Source organism: Chiloscyllium punctatum, chromosome 40 (genome assembly GCF_047496795.1).
Source record: "Chiloscyllium punctatum isolate Juve2018m chromosome 40, sChiPun1.3, whole genome shotgun sequence".
Lineage (NCBI taxonomy): Eukaryota > Metazoa > Chordata > Chondrichthyes > Orectolobiformes > Hemiscylliidae > Chiloscyllium > Chiloscyllium punctatum.
Window position 1 is genome coordinate 52,324,893 of NC_092778.1, and position 16,836 is coordinate 52,341,728.

At 40.8% G+C, this 16,836-nt stretch overlaps 1 protein-coding gene across 2 annotated transcripts in view; it reads right to left on the bottom strand.

Moving 5' to 3' along the window:
- b9d1 (B9 protein domain 1) overlaps window positions 1–16,389 on the bottom strand; it is a 34,898-nt gene extending 18,509 nt beyond the window's left edge. For both annotated transcript variants that reach the window (XM_072559906.1, XM_072559905.1), the window contains exons 1-2: window positions 16,277–16,389; window positions 9,376–9,444 (exon numbers count right to left, since the gene is read on the bottom strand). In XM_072559906.1, the coding sequence (XP_072416007.1) occupies window positions 9,376–9,444; window positions 16,277–16,339 (132 nt within the window). In that variant the 5' untranslated portion in view covers window positions 16,340–16,389. The remainder of the gene's footprint in view (window positions 1–9,375; window positions 9,445–16,276) is intronic.
- Window positions 16,390–16,836: the final 447 nt, after the last annotated feature.

Genomic DNA, 16,836 nt, shown 5'->3' on the forward strand with positions numbered 1-16,836 from the left:
TCCACCCATTGTACTCTTTGCTATGTTTCCCCCACCCTCCACCCCACCCCCACTCACCTATTGTACTCTATGCTACGTTGACTTTACTGCTCCTGGGATGCTGCCTGAACTGTTGTGCTTTTCCAGCACCACTAATCCAGAATTTGGTTTCCAGCATCTGCAGTCATTGTTTTTACCTAGGTGAAGGTAGTGATGGAGGGTCGTTTTTCAGACTGGAGGTCAGTGACCAACGGTGTGCTACAAGGATTGGAGCTTTTTGTCATTTATATAAATGATATTTATGTGAATGGTTAATAAATTTAGGTTAGGAGGAATGGTTAGTAAATTTACGACGGGACTGTGATCAAGGAATGGCAGAGGAGTTTAATTTCAATAAAACGAGATGTTGCATTTTGGTAAGGCAAATCAGGGCAGGACTGTACACTTAATCATTGGTCCTGGCAAGTGTAGCTAAACAAAAAGACCTTGGGGTGCAGGTTCATTGCTCCTTGAAGGTGGAGTCACAGCTATACAGGATAGTGAAGAAGGTCTTTGGTACAGTTGCCTTTATTGGTTGGTGCATAGGAGTTGGGATGTCATGTTGCGGCTGCAAAGGATATTGGTTAGGCCACTTTTGGAATTCTGTGATCAATTCTGGTCTCCCTGCCATAGGTAAGATGTTGTTAAACTTGAAAGGATGCAGAAAAGTTTTGCAAGTGCCAAAGTTGGAGGGTTTGAGCTATAGGGAAAGGCTGAATTGGCTGGGGCTATTTTACCTGTAATTTGCAGAAGAATATACTATGTAAATTAATATTAGGAATTTTAATTTTCTTTAAATTGATTTTCAAGCTACATCATTTAGCAATGGGAAATTAGGCATTCAATCAACTCCAATAGGCCATTTGTTATTTTGGTTTTATTTCTCAAAGCACTAGAACAAGTGTGGTGTACTATGGCAGGTATGGAAATTATTTCAAAATTTAAAATAATATGTGCACAGGGATATAAAATTATGCTAAATTTATTTTTTTATTGTATAAATATTATTTAAATATAAGGAAAACAACATTTTCTGTGGTGAAAAGAGAGTTGTATCCTTGAAAGTTAAAACTATTAAGCAATATATTGCAGAAGGTATGAGGAAGGATCTCTGGTTGGTGCAGGGCTTGCTGATCAGATCTTTGACTGCTGTTAGGAGACTATCTTTAGTTGTGGGGGAGTAGGAAGAAGAAAAATAATTTCTGAATGTTATTGAATGATTGCCACAAAACACACATGTACTGGGTGAGGACTGGCAGGGTTAGAAGTGCATCTTGTGAATCCATACTTACTGTAAGGGTTCACGTATATACAGGCATATTAGTCCATTTGAATGAGTATTAGAAAACTGCCAATAATAATTACAGAGCAGCACTCAAACAAGAATTAGCACCTGGACAATAGATAGAACATTTGGAAATTGAGAGTTGTTTCCTTAATATTAACAGTAAAGCAAAAAGTTTATTAATAGACAATAGAAGGCCATTCTGCCCTTCGAGCCTGCACCACCATTCAATATGATCATGGCTGATCATCCTTAATCAGTATCCTGTTCATGCCTTATCTCCATAACCCTTGATTCCACTATCCTTGAGAGCTCTATCCAACTCTTTCTTAAATGAATCCAGAGACTGGCCCTTCACTGCCCTCTGGGGCAGAGCATTCCACACAGCCACCACTCTCTGGGTGAAGAAGTTTCTCCTCATCTCTGTCCTAAATGGTCTACCCTGTATTTTTAAGCTGTGTCCTCTGGTTCGGCACTCACCCATCAGCGGAAACATGTTTCCTGCCTCCAGAGTGTCCAATCCTTTAATAATCTTATATGTCTCAATCAGATCCCCTCTCAGTCTTCTAAACTCAAGGGTATACAAGCCCAGTCGCTCCAGTCTTTCAGCGTAAAGTAGTCCCACCATTCCAGGAATTGACCTCGTGAACCTAAGCTGCACTCCCTCAACAGCCAGAATGTCTTTCCTCAAATTTGGAGACCAGAACTGCACACAATACTCCAGGTGTGGTCTCACCAGGGCCCTGTACAGCTGCAGAAAAATGTCTTTGCTTCTACACTCAATCCCTCTTGTTATGAAGGCCAGCATGCTATTAGCCTTCTTCACTACCTGCTGTACCTGCATGCTTACCTTCATTGACTGGTGTACAAGAACACCCAGATCTCTCTGTACTGCCCCTTTACCTAAATTGATTCCACTTAGGTAGTAATCTGCCTTCCTGTTCTTGCCACCAAAGTGGATAACCATACATTTATCCACATTAAACTGCATTTGCCATGCATCTGACCACTCACCTAACTTGTCCAGGTCAGCCTATAATCTCCTAACATCCTCCTTACATTTCACCCTGCCACCCAGCTTAGTATCATCATCAAATTTGCTAATGTTATTACTAATATCATCTTCTATATCATTAATATATATTGTAAAAAAGCTGTGGTCCCAGTACTGATCCCTGCGGTACCCCACTGGCCACTGCCTGCCATTCCGAAATTGAGCCATTTATCACTACCCTTTGTTTCCTGTCAGCCAACTAACTTTCAATCCAAGTTAGTACTTTGCCCCCAATACCATGCACCCTAATTTTGCTCACTAACCTCCTATGTGGGACTTTATCAAAAGCTTTCTGAAAGTCCAGGTACACTACATCTACTGGATCTCCCTCGTCCATCTTCAGAGTTACATCCTCAAAAAATTCCAGATTAGTCAAGCATGATTTCCCCTTCATAAATCCATGCTGACTCTGACTATCCTGTTACTACTATCCAGATGTGTCGTAATTTCATCCTTTATAATAGAGTCCAGCATCTTTCCCACCACTAAGGTCAGACTAACTGGTCTATAATTTCCTGCTTTCTCTCTCCCACCTTTCTTAAAAAGTGGTACAGCATTAGCCACCCTCCAATCTACAGGAACTGATCCCGAATCTATTGAACTCTGGAAAATAATCACCAACGCATCCACGATTTCTCGAGCCACCTCCTTCAGTACCCTGGGATGTAGACCATCAGGACCTGGGGACTTATCAACCTTCAGACCTAACAGTCTCTCCAACACCAATTCCTGGCAAATATAAATTCCCTTCAGTTCAGGTCCTTCAGCCACTGTTACCTCAGGGAGATTGCTTGTGTCTTCCCCAGTGAACACAGATCTGAAGTACCAAATCAACTCTTCTGCCATTTCTTTGTTCACCGTAATATATTTTCCTGTTTCTTTCTTCAAGGGCCCAATTTTAGTCTTAAACATTTTTTTGCCTTTCACATACCTAAAAAAGCTTTTACTATCCTCCCTTATATTTTTGGCCAGTTTACCTTCATAACCGGTACCCAAGGGACCAAGAGTGTGCCGGCTGATCAAGAGTTCCACTTTATCAATGTAAAAACACACACTAAGAAATAAAACCATTATACAGGGGATATATACATCACTTATAGTTTATTCACAGCATATATCACAAATAATAAGAAAACTCTGCCTTACGTAAAACTTACCAAAGCGTCTTCTCACTCACCCCCTCAACTGACTATTCAGACATTGCAGTAGATCACGATAATGCAGTAAACTTTCAGTATATAATTTTACCAGTTTATCATGGGTACTGATCCAAACAAAGTTTACTGTACGTGAACTGTCCATTTTAAACAATGGACTGGCAAGAAACAAATGTCCACCCATGTCTAACCATGAGACTACAACCCTACCTTATAAATCCAAAATATATCAAAGGACCACCACTACATTCATTTACCAAATGAAGCACAGTCAATTAACAAACCAGTTTAATTTTAAACTAACATTCAGGTTATCACGTAAACAGACAAAATCTAGAATCAACGTTTGTCCTGACACTGTACTGATGTTAAAATAGCAAGTGGAGGAACTCAGCAGGCCTAGCAGTATCTGTAGAGAAAAAACAGGGTTAATATTTCTAGTCCAGTGGACATTCTGAAAGGTTACTGACTTTAAACATTAACTCTTCTTTCTTTCCACAGATGCTACCAAACCTGCTGAGTTTCTCCAGCAATTCCTGTTCTTATTCCTAATGAAGGGCTTTTGCCCGAAGTCGACTTTCCTATTCCTCAGATGCTGCCTGACCTGCTGTGCTTTTCCAGCACCACTTTAATCTAAACTCTGATTTCCAGCATCTGCAGTTCTCACTTTTGCCATATCCCTCTCAGCCCTTATTTTTCATGTACCCAGCCAGATGCCTTTCAAATGTTGTAACTGTACCAGCCTCCAATTCCTCTGACAGCTCAGTGTGCACGCAAGCACGCACACACACATACCACATTCTGCATGAAAAAGTTGCCCCTTCGGTCCCTTTTAAAATTTTTCCCCTCTCACCCTAAACCGATGGCCTCTAGTTCTGGATTTCCCCCACCCTGATAACCCTACCCATGCCCCTCATGATTTTACAAACTCTAGAAGGTCACCCTTCAGACTCCAATGATCCAAGGAAAAAGACCCAGCCTATGTAGCCTCTCTCTGTAGCTCAAATTCTCCAACCCTGGCAATACCTTTGTAAATCTTACATAGAACATTACAGCGCAGTACAGGCCTTTCGGTCCTCGATGTTGCGCCAACCAGTCATACCAATCTGAAGCCTATCTAACCTACACTATTCCATGTACATCCATATCTTTGTCCAATGATGGCTTAAATGCACTTAAAGTTGGCGAATCTACTACCATTGTAGGCAAAGCATTCCATATCCTTACTACTCTCTGAGTAAAGAAACTACCTCTGACATCTGTCCTATATCTATTACCCCTCAATTTAAAGCTATGCCCCCTTGTGCTCGCCGTCACCATACTTGGAAAAAGACTCTCCCTGTCCACCCTATCTAACCCTCTGATTATTTGGGTGGCACGGTGGCACAGTGGTTAGCACTGCTGCCTCACAGCACCAGAGACCTGGGTTCAATTACCGCCTCAGGCGACTGACTGTGTGGAGTTTGCACATTCTCCCTGTGACTGCGTGGATTTTCTCCGGGTGCTCTGGTTTCCTCCCACAGTCCAAAGAGGTGCAGGTCAGGTGAATTGGCCATGCTAAATTACCCGTAGTGTTAGGTAAGGGGTAAATGTAGGGGTATGGGTGGGTTGCGCTTCAGCGGGTCGGTGTGGACTTGTTGGGCCGAAGGGCCTGTTTCCACACTGTAAGTAATCTAATCTAATCTTATATGTCTCTATTAAGTAACCTTTCAACCTTCTCTCCAATGAAAACAGCCTCATGTCCCTAAGCCTTTCCTCGTAAGACCTTCCCTCCATACCAGACAACATCCTAGTAAACGTCCTCTGCACCCTTTTCAAAGCCTCCACATCCTTCTTATAATACGGTGACCAGAACTGTACACAATACTCCAAGTGCGGCCGCACCAGAGTTTTATACAGCTGTAGCATCATGGTTCTGGAACTCAATCCCTCTATTAATAAAAGCTAAAACACTGTATACCTTCTTAACGACCCTGTCAACCTGGGTGGCAACTTTCAAGGATCTGTGTACCTGGACACCAAGATCTCTCTGCTCATCTACACAACCAAGAATCTTACCATTATCCCAGTACTTTGCATTCCGGTTACTCTGACCAAAGTGAATCATCTCACACTTGTCCGCATTAAACTCCATTTGCCACCTCTCAGCCCAGCTTTGGAGCTTATCAACTTATCTATTCCTCTCTGTATCCTACAATATCTTTCGTCACTGTCCACAACTCCACCGACCTTAGTGTCATCTGCAAATTTACTAACCCACCCTTCTACACCCTCATCCAGGTCGTTTATAAAAATGACAAACAGCAGTGGACCCAACACCGATCCTTGCGGTACACCACTAGTAACTGGACTCCAGAATGAACATTTCCCATCAACCACCACTCTCTGTCTTCTTTCAACAAGCCATTACTAATCCAAACTTCTACATCTCCCATAATCCCATTCCTCCACAAGTTTCCAAACATCTTTCCGAAAGGAGGGGAACCAGAATTGCACGCAATTATTCCAAAAGTGGCTAAACCAATATCCTATAAAGCCGCAACATGACCTCCCAACTCAATGCTCTGTCCAATGAAAGAAAGTATACTAAATGCTTTCTTCACTATCCTATCTACCTGTGACTCCATTTTCAAGGAACTATGAACCTGTACTCCAAGATCTCTTTGTTCAGCAACACTCCCCAGGACCTTACCATTAGGTGTACAAGTCCTGCTCGGATTTGTCTTTCCAAAATGCAACACCTCGCATTTATCTAAATTAAACTCCATTTGCCACTTCTCAACCCACTGGCCCATCTGATCAAGATCTCATTGTAGTCTGAGGCAACCTTCTTCGCTGGCCACGACACCTCCAATTTTGGTGTCATCTGCAAATTTACTAACAATTCCTCTTGTGCTCACATCCAAATCATTCATATAAATGATGAAAAGTAGTGGTCCCAGGATCAATCCTTGTGGCACTCCACTGGTCATAGACCTCCAGTCTGAAAAAAACCCTCCAATACCACCCTCTGTCTTCTACCTTCAAGTCAGTTCTGTATCCAATGGCTAGTTCTCCCTGTATTCTATGAGATCTAACCTTGCTAACTAGTTTACCATGAGGAACCTTGTCAAACACATTACTGAAGTCCATACACATCGCATCCACCGCTCTACCCTCATCAATCCTCTTTGTTACTTCTTCAAAAAACTCAATCAAGTTTGTGAGACATGATTTCCCATGCACAAAGCCATGTTGACTATCCTTAATTTGTCTGTGCCTTTCCAAATGCATGTAAATCCTGTCCCTCAGTTTCTCTCCAACAACAGCCACCAGTTTAGCCAACCTCCAGTCTTTTGGCACATCACCTGTGACTATCAATGGTACACATATCTCAGCAAGGGGCCCAAAAATCACTTCACTACTTCCCACAGGGTTCTAGGGTACACCTGATCAGGTCCTGGGGATTTACTGACTTTTACATGTTTTAAGACATCCAGCATCACCTCTTCTGTAATATGGACATTTTTCAAGATGTCACCATCTATTTCCCCACATTCAATATCGTCCATGTCCTTCTCCAAATAAACACTGGTACAAAATACAGTTTTAGTGTCTCCCCCATCCCCTGTGGTTCCACTGACAGACTGCCTTGCTGATCTTTGAAGGGTCCTATTCTCTCCTTAGTTACCATTTTGTCCTGACATACGCTTCCTTCTTTTTCTTAACCAAAACCTCAATTTCTCGAGTCATCCAGCACTCCCTACACCTACCAGTCTTGTCTATCACCCTAACTGGAGTATAGTGTCTCTGGATTCTCGTTATCTTAGTTTTGAAGACTTCCCATTTTCCAGCTGTCCCTTTCCTGCAAATATCTGCCCCAATCAACGTTTGCAAGTTCTCGCCTAATACTGTCAAAATTGGCCTTCCTCCAATTTAGAACTTCAACTTTTAGATCTGCTCTACCCTTTTCCATAATTATTTGAAAAATAATAGAACTTGAGATGAAGATTGTAATCACTGAAGTGAGAAATCATTTGGTGCGGAGGCTAATGGAAGAAATCAGCAATGAAATTGTGGTGGGGAAATCTTTATCATGACACAAATTTTAGCACTGGTGCAAATTGGTACAGGTGAACATCCCATTTCTACACTTTGAACATGTTTCCAGCAAATGAGCAGATCACAAGCAAGAAACTACACACTGGTGCAAACAGCTGTAGAAATGAATAATGTTAAGTTCTGGTCAAATTGGCTATGAAGTGTAAATTGAAGTTCAGAATGAATACAGGTACACACCTAATAGAATTAACACAAATATATTTTGTTTTTTTTTGCAGGGGAAATAAAACTAAAAACCTGACTTCTCTAAATGACTGTTCGAACGATTAGCCTGATACCACATTCTAGAGGATTAAAGGCATTTAGTCAAGCAATTTTAGAAGGCATAAATGACTGGAGAAAACAACTAATTTTCAATAAATTAATCCAAAGCATAACATGGGCATAGCCCTGTTACATTGTCACAACTCCTTCATATCGTGATTGATTTCAACAAGTATTTATTTGTGAAATTCAAGTTCGCTTACATCACAAACAGCCAAACCTGAAATCTCCGTGTGTAAGATTAATGCAAAGATGAATTTAATGATGACTTTTCAAACAGAGCCAGACTTAAACCAGCACTCTGCTTTAAACTGTTTTCCCTAAAACATTTCTCAATGTTTTTGTTTACTTGTGCTTGTATCTGAAAGATCGATGATTTAAAAAGTAGTAGGGAATTTCTTCATTGTCTGTTATTGACGATACCAATAAGATTGAACAACTGAGAGAGAGAGAGAACAGAGGTGCCAATTCTGTTCATAATAAATGCTAGGTATTAATATAATTTCCTTCAAAGCTTTCAGCGTGTGAGGCAATTGCTGAATTATTAAGTTAGGAAAGACTTCACAAGGCAAGAAGATAGGACGTAAATGATGTACAAGGAAAGCATTTTATTCTAATTCCAATCTAAAATTTAGTTTTTCCTCAATAAGCATCACTGTCATGGTAATAAGATTCGCAGGAAATTTTGGTTTACCACACAAATCTATTATTCTTCTATTTCTTAAAGACCAAAAGAAACGGCACAAAAATTTCGCACATTAAATCACTTTACTGAAAGTCTCGTGACAGCAATGCAGGGTGTAGATTTATGATGCTTCTGAATGTTATTTTCTCCTCAATGCATTAAGCTATCTCATTAGTTAAATGACATAACAAATTTAGTCACTATAAATGTCAGGAAAAGTGTCTCAAGCCATTCAGTTATTTCAAAACAGCATTTCTAAAATTAATTTTCTACAAAAGAACATTTTGTACAACACACTGTGTATCGAAACTGTTGAAAATCAATAAAAAGCACACTACCTTGCACTCTTATTAACAGTATATTTAAATTGTTAGGTTAGAAGTGCAGTCTCTGGTCAGAGTTTTATTTAGTAACAAAAACCTTAAAAACAGCTTCTTGGGAGCTCCAAAACAAATCTTCAAGCAATTTATTTCATTTAGAAATAATCTTATTCTAAATATTTGGATTAACAAAAATAGCACAATCATTAAGTTCACTGGCTTATAATGACAGAAACCATTATGCTTGCATCACCATTGAAGTGACATTTCATTTGGACTTATGATTTTAATTAGCTCCTGTAATGCAAGAATAATGCTACAAGGCAGCTGTAATTCCGGAATGACTCAATATCCAAGGGAATAGAATTCAAATTTTATCACATTGGAAAATAATTCAGATTGTCATAGTAACTAAGCTTGCAGTCATTTATTAATTATAGGAGAAATGTTTGTAACCACAATGAGCTCAACAAACTAACATCAATACTCACTGTTGTTGGAGCCCAGTCATGTCCATATACATAGGAGTATTTGCAATACAGCTCATCAAACTCTGGAAACTGGGGGGGAAAAAAAACATTAAAATTGAACAAAAATTGCAAAACTTTCCAAATGCTGATATTATGCTTAGTTTTAAAGTTTCTCATTTAATATTAGTCAGTTTAAAGTATTTTGAAATCAGCAAAGATTCAAAATATCTACAATTAGTATTTTTATAGCTACCGTTAACAGTAAGCAGGATTTTAATTTTTATCTCATAGAACACTTTAACAGAATCAAAGTTCTCAATCAGGAAAAAGTTACAAAACCATAATATAGGAATAGAAATACAAATTTTGTTAAAAGTCTGGCATTGTGACTTATTCACTGTCATGTAGTGAGACAATAATTAGAAATAATTTTCTCCTGGGTTTAAACAGCAGTTTACAGCTGAAGGGCTCAATATTATTTGAAGAATAATCACTTTTGTTACAATCTGGCTACAATCATTTAAGAATTTATCAGTGCAATCAGTCAATATTTGAGGAATCAAAATATGTTTTCAAAAGGGGCCAACTTAAACATGGAGTATAAATTAAGCATAGGCGTTAATGCAGGAGGACCCACTTCAGTTGGTCTGCAGCCACGTGAGGTCTGTGTTAAGGTGTCTTAAACTCCCATGCACATTTGTGGCAACACATTACGTATTGCCTGCTTGATCCCATAAGTCGATGTTTAGACCAGTAGAACCTTAACTTGTATTTCTGAGCTGAAAGTCGCACTTTGCTCCTAATTCAAAACATAGTGCTAAACATGCACTTACTAACTAAAAAAAAACAATTACATAGCAAACATAAGCCCGAACGTACATTTGAATCAAAGGAATTAACTTCAAGGCTATTTTGTAACAATACCAATCTTGTTCCCGTGTTCAACATCATATCAACATTATAACTATTCTTTCTTAGAGTCTAAGTTTTGACAACAGCATGGTCACTGCAGTGAGACCATGAAAAAAACTCAATGTTACCAACCTCTTCCTTAATCTAAAATTGCTGAAATATTCTTTGCATAAACTGGAAGGCTTTCCCAAAAAGCTTTCATTCAAATCCAGTGAATCTTCATTTTTAGCAGAAAGAATAATTTTCAAGCAATAAGATGTATCAAATAACTGTTCCTGATTTTTTGCACACTTAACAAATTACATCATTGTATCCACCACACACACCCACCCACCAAGAAGTCATTCTTATGTTGTCCCTCCTGCCAATACTCAACCCATCCATTAATCTGATTCCTGATGAAGGGCTTATAGCCGAAACACTGACTTTCCTGCTCCTTGGATGCTGCCTGATCTGCTGTGCTTTCTCAGTGCCACACTTTTCAACTCTGACTCTCCAGCATCTTCAGTCCTTATTTTCTCCTCCATCTATTAATCTCTCCAACTGAAGTAATTGTTGCAATGGTCCCTTCCTTCTGCTGCTTTAATCTCCAACAATCTCATGCCAACAGCTGTTGGCAGTCATATAATTGGAATGTGTTCCAGCTTTTTTTTAATTAAATTCACTCATTGGATGTGAGTGTCACGAGCTGGGCCAGCATTTATTGCCCCTCCTTAGCTGGCTTTGAGAAGGTAGTGGTGAGCTGCCTTCTTGAACCAATGCTGCATAGAGACACTTATTACCACTAAGGAGGGAATTCCATGACTTTGATTCAATCACACTGAAGGAGCAATGATATATTTCCAAGTTAGGACAGTGAATGGCCTGGAAGGGAACTTGAAGGTGGTGATGTCTCCCAGGTCTACTGCCCTTGTCCTTTGATTGGAAGTGATTGGAGGTTTGGAAGTCCTCTGCCTACACAACCTCTCTCTGCAAGTACCAGGCACCAAACAGTAATAAACCCAACAGCAGATATGCCCCCTAAACTGGTCAATTAAAATGATCCATGCAAATGAACATCAAGTGCTATATTTATAATTATAGATAGTTTGAAGTGAAACAACCATTTAATGGAGGGAAACTACTGACTTGGAAAACTGTAATGTATGGGTTGAATTCTCATTTAAAAGAAACAGAAATATGCTATTCAGCCTATCAATCCAATCCTTCCATTCAGTGTAATCATGGATTATCAAACACTTCAATGTCTTTTACTCAACCCTATACCCATAATCCTACACTATTGGTATTTAGAAATCTCTCAATCTCTAACATGCTCAAAGACTAAGCTTCCACAGCCTTTGATGGTAGAGAATTCCAAAGTTTCACAACTCTCATCCCAGACCTAAGTGGAACCCCACCCTCACCTCATCATTAAATTGTCCTCTTAGTTTCATGAAAAAATGAGGACCGCAGATGCTGGAGATACCCCATTCCTGATGAAGGGCTTATGCCTGAAACACAATTCTCCTACTCCTTGGCTGCTGCCTCCTAGTTTCCCCATTCAGGGAAACATCTTGCCTGCACCAACCCGTCTGTTCCTTCAAATGTTTTGTAAATTTCAATGAGATTACCTGTCACTCTTTGAAATTCTGGAGAATACAGAACCAGTTTGCCCAAGCTCTCCTCATAGGACAATCTTGCCAATCCAAGAACAGGTCGAGTGAACATTTACTGCACTCCCTCAATGGCAATAATATCTTTCCTGAGATAAGGAATCCAAAACTACATACTGTACTCCAGGTGCAGTCTAACTAAGTACTGATACTATTGAGTCAATTACTCCCGTATTCAAATATTCTTGCAATAAGGCTAACATTCTTTTAGCCCTTCTAATAGCTTACTGAATCTGCATTTTACCCTTCAATTACTTATCAACAAGGAGGTACGTATACTGCCTCTTAAGAAATACAATCCACATCAGTTTCTCCTCTAAAATGCATAACCTCACATTTTTCCACATTATCTTACACCTACTATGTTCTTGTCTATTAACTAAGCCAAATTCTCTTGTAGCTACTGTCTCACAACACACATTCCACTTTGCTTTGTACCATTCACAAATTTTGACATTTGGTTCCCAACTCCAAATCATTGACATATTTTGTGAACAGCTAGGGCCCAAGTACTGATCCATGTTGTACTCCATTTAGAACATAGAACAGTACAGCACAGAACAGGCCCTTCAGCCCACGATGTTGTGCCGACCACTGATCCTCATGTATGCACCCTCAAATTTCTGTGATCATATGCATGTCCAGTAGTCTCTTAAATGTCCCCAATGACCCTGCCTCCACAACTGCTACTGGCAATGCATTCCATACTCTCACAACTCTCTGTGTAAAGGACCCACCCCTGACATCCCCTCTATACTTTCCTCCAACCAGCTTAAAACTATGACCCCTTGTGTTAGTCATTTCTGCCCTGGGAAATAGTCTCTGGCTATCGACTCTATCTATGCCTCTCATTATCTTGTATACATCAATTAGGTCCCCTCTTCTCCTCCTTTTCTCCAATGAAAAAAGTCCGAGCTCAGTCAACCTCTCTTCATAAGATAAGCCCTCCAATCCAGGCAGCATCCTGGTAAACCTCCTCTGAACCCTCTCCAAAGCATCCACATCTTTCCTATAATAGGGCAACCAGAACTGGACGCAGTATTCCAAGTGTGGTCTAACCAAAGTTTTATACAGCTGCAACAAGATCTCATGACTCTTAAACTCAATCCCCCTGTTAATGAAAGCCAAAACACCATATGCTTTCTTAACAACCCTGTCCACTTGGGTGGCCATTTTAAGGGATCTATGTACCTGCACACCAAGATCCCTCTGTTCCTCCACACTGCCAAGAATCCTATCCTTAATCCTGTACTCAGCTGTCAAATTTGACCATCCAAAATGCATCACCTCGCATTTATCCAGGTTGAACTCCATCTGCCACCTCTCAGCCCATCTCTGCATCTTTCAACGTCCCGTTGCAGCCTACAACAGCCCTCTATACTGTCAACGACACCTCCAACCTTTGTGTCGTCTGCAAACTTGCTGACCCATCCTCCAATCCCCTCATCCAAGTCATTAATAAAAATGACAAACAGTAGAGGCCCAAGGACAGAGCCCTGTGGAACACCACTCACCACAGACTTCCAGGCAGAATATTTTCCTTCTACTACCACTCGCTGTCTTCTGTTGGCCAGCCAATTCTGTATCCAGACAGCTAATTTCCCCTGTATCCCATTCCTCCTGACCTTCTGAATGAGTCTACCATGGGGAACCTTATCAAATGCCTTGCTGAAGTCCATATACACCACATCCACAACTCGACCCTCATCAACTTTTCTAGTCACATCCTCAAAGAACTCGATAAGGTTTGTGAGGCATGACCTGCCCCTCACAAAGCCGCGTTGACTGCATTTAATCAAGCCATGCTCTTCCAGATGGTCATAAATCCTATCCCTCAGAATCCTTTCAGACCTTGCAGACGACAGATGTGAGACTTACTGGTCTTTAATTGCCGGGGATTTCCCTGTTTCCTTTCTTGAAGAGAGGAATTACATTTGTCTCTCTCCAGTCCTCAGGTATGACTCCAGTGGAGAGTGAGGATGCAAAGATCTTCGCAAGTGGCGAAGCAATTGCAATTCTCATTTCCCAAAGCAGCCGAGGACAAATCTGGTCCGGGCCTGGCGACTTGTCAATCTTAATGTTTGACAAAATTTTCAGCACATCAGCTTCCTCTATCTCTATCCATTCCAGAATGCACACCTGCTCTTCAAAGGTTTAATTCACTACAAAGTTTGTTTCTTTCGTAAAGACAGAAGCAAAAAACTCATTTAGGGCTTCCCCTACCTCCTCAGACTCCACACACAAATTCCCTATGCTAACCCTACTCTTTCTTTGACCATTCGCTTATTCCTCACATAAGTCACAGCAGTAGCACAGAGAGCACACAATTCACCCCAAAATGTGAATGCGTATCTGTCCTGCTGTCGGCATGCAAATACACGTCAAAATATTGAGTCAGAAATCACACAACACTAGGTTATAGTCCAACAGTTTTATTTGAAATCACAAGCTTTCGGAGCGCTGGTCCTTTGTCAGGTGTCCACCCCTGTCCAACACCAGCACCTCCACATCAAAAAATTGAGAGAGTGACTGAGGCAGTAGAGAACAACCTATGACCATCAACATACTTGAACAGATCCAACAATGCTCAAGAGACTTGAGACCAGCCAAGACAAAGCAGCTCACTCGATTCAACACAGCTCCTTAGATAGCACCTCGCAAACTCACAACAACGATCATTTAGTAGGCTAAGGGCAGTAGATACATGGGAATACTACCATGGCAAGTTCCCTCCAAGCCACTCAACATTCATACTTGGCAATTTATCACTGTTCCTTTACTGTTGCGAGGTCAAAATCCTGGAACTGCCTCCATAAAGGCATTGGGAGTCTACCTACTGCACATGGACTGCAGCTGTTCAAGAAGGGCAGTACAGTGGCTAGCATTGCTGCCTCACAGTTCCTGGGACATGAGTATCATTCCAGCTTACATTCTTCCATATCTGTGTGGGTTTCCTCTGGGTGCTCTAGTTTCCTCCCACAGTCCAAAGATGTGCAGGTTAGGTGGATTGGCCATGTTAAATTGCCCATAGAGTCCCAGGATGTGTAGGTTAGGTGAATTAGCGAAAGGAAATGCACAATTACTGAGATAGGATTGACAAATGGCCTGCTTCCACACTTTAGGGATTCTACAAAGGCACCTCATCACCACCTTCTCATGGGCATTTAGGGTTGGGCAATAAATGCTGGCCCAACCAGTAATGCCCACATCCCATGAATGAATTTTTAAAAACCTGCACTTAATAACCTATAAACCTATTTATAAAGCAACACTAATGTAACAAAACATCCCAAGAATGAAGCAAAATTTGATCAGTTCACATAAGGAGATATCAAGGCAGGTGAACAAAAGTTTGGAGACTTTAAAATTAAGAAAGACAAAATGGGGTGGGTATTCCAAAGCTAAGGGCTTACACAGTTGAATACACGACCAGTGATGACGTTATTAAAATAAGACACGCTCAAGATACCAGAATGACAGTAGTGTAGCCTTGAGATGAGAGCTGTGGGACTGGAAGAAATTACTGACACAAGGCAAGACCCGATATGGATGGATTGAAAACAAGGTGTTGTTTAAGTGGGATAAAAACAGAAAATTCTGAATAAACTCAGCACATCTGGTCGTCTCGGTGGCGAGAGAAATTCCAAAATTTGCATTATTTTTCTTTTATTTAATGACTTAACTGGGAACCAGGTCTGCAAAGAGCAGGTTGATAGGGGAATGTAGACCGAGGTAAAAACAATGGCTGCAGATGCTGGAAACCAGATTCTGGATTAGTGGTGCTGGAAGAGCACAGCAGTTCAGGCAGCATCCAAGGAGGAGCGAAATCAACCTTTCGGGCAAAGGGCTTTTGGATGCTGCCTGAACTGCTGTGCTCTTCCAGCACCACTAATCCAGAAGGGGAATGTAGACCCGTCTATTTGTGAATGCATTGACGATGAAACGTGGCAGTTAACATGTTATTCCTAGCACCAAAAAAAACACATTACTTGGCAGATACACCAAGTACAACACTAAATGGTTCGAACTTCTAATTCTTTTTGCTTCCCCCTTACCCTGAGGGAGGCTCTTGAACTCTGTATAACATTTATTACAGCAAAACTGTAGGTTAGTTACTGCTCACAAAGTAACGAATGGGTGTTGATTGAAATTGGCAGTTAATAAAGGACACTTTGTGGGACTAACCAGACGGATTATAAAGAGCCGCTGACTGGAGGCTGGTTGCCCGGGGGATGGTCGCCACCAGGCCCGAGGCCCGAGGCCCGTCCACGTCCAGGACAGAAACTACATCGTACCGGCCAAAGACCAGAAAATAACGTCCCTCCTTCATGAAATAAAATAAAAGTAATGCTTACATCGGCACTTTCGATCTGCCCGTTGACCATTAAAAGGAAGACTGACGGTTTCCCGGACAGCATCTTCCTCAATCACCAACTCCGCGCCTGCGCGACAATCTGATTGACAGCTGCTGGGTTCCAGCCCCAATGTTGCAACCTGTATCCTATTTTCCCCAAACGTGCATGCTGCAATCTGGACCTGTCGAGATAAATTAAGGACAACAATTGTTAAAAATTTGTGGCATTTACTAAGTACCTCAAATGAATTATCACCACCTTGTGCCAACGATGACTGCTTCTCTGGTGAAACAAGGACTTATTTCCTTGCTTTGGAGATGCCGGTGTTGGACTGGGGTGTACAAAGTTAAAAATCACACAACACCATGACAGGTTTCCTTGCAGTATCCAAGATAGAAATGCTGCTCTTTGAGCTTGAGTCTTCATCATCATCAAGCAATAAAGTCAAAGTTGTCTTGTAAATTTGTTTGGTGGGTTGTTTTACTGTTTGAACAACAGTTAAAGATTAATCAATAAACTCAACAAATTTGTACTGTACGTTCTTATTTTCAGCATTTGTT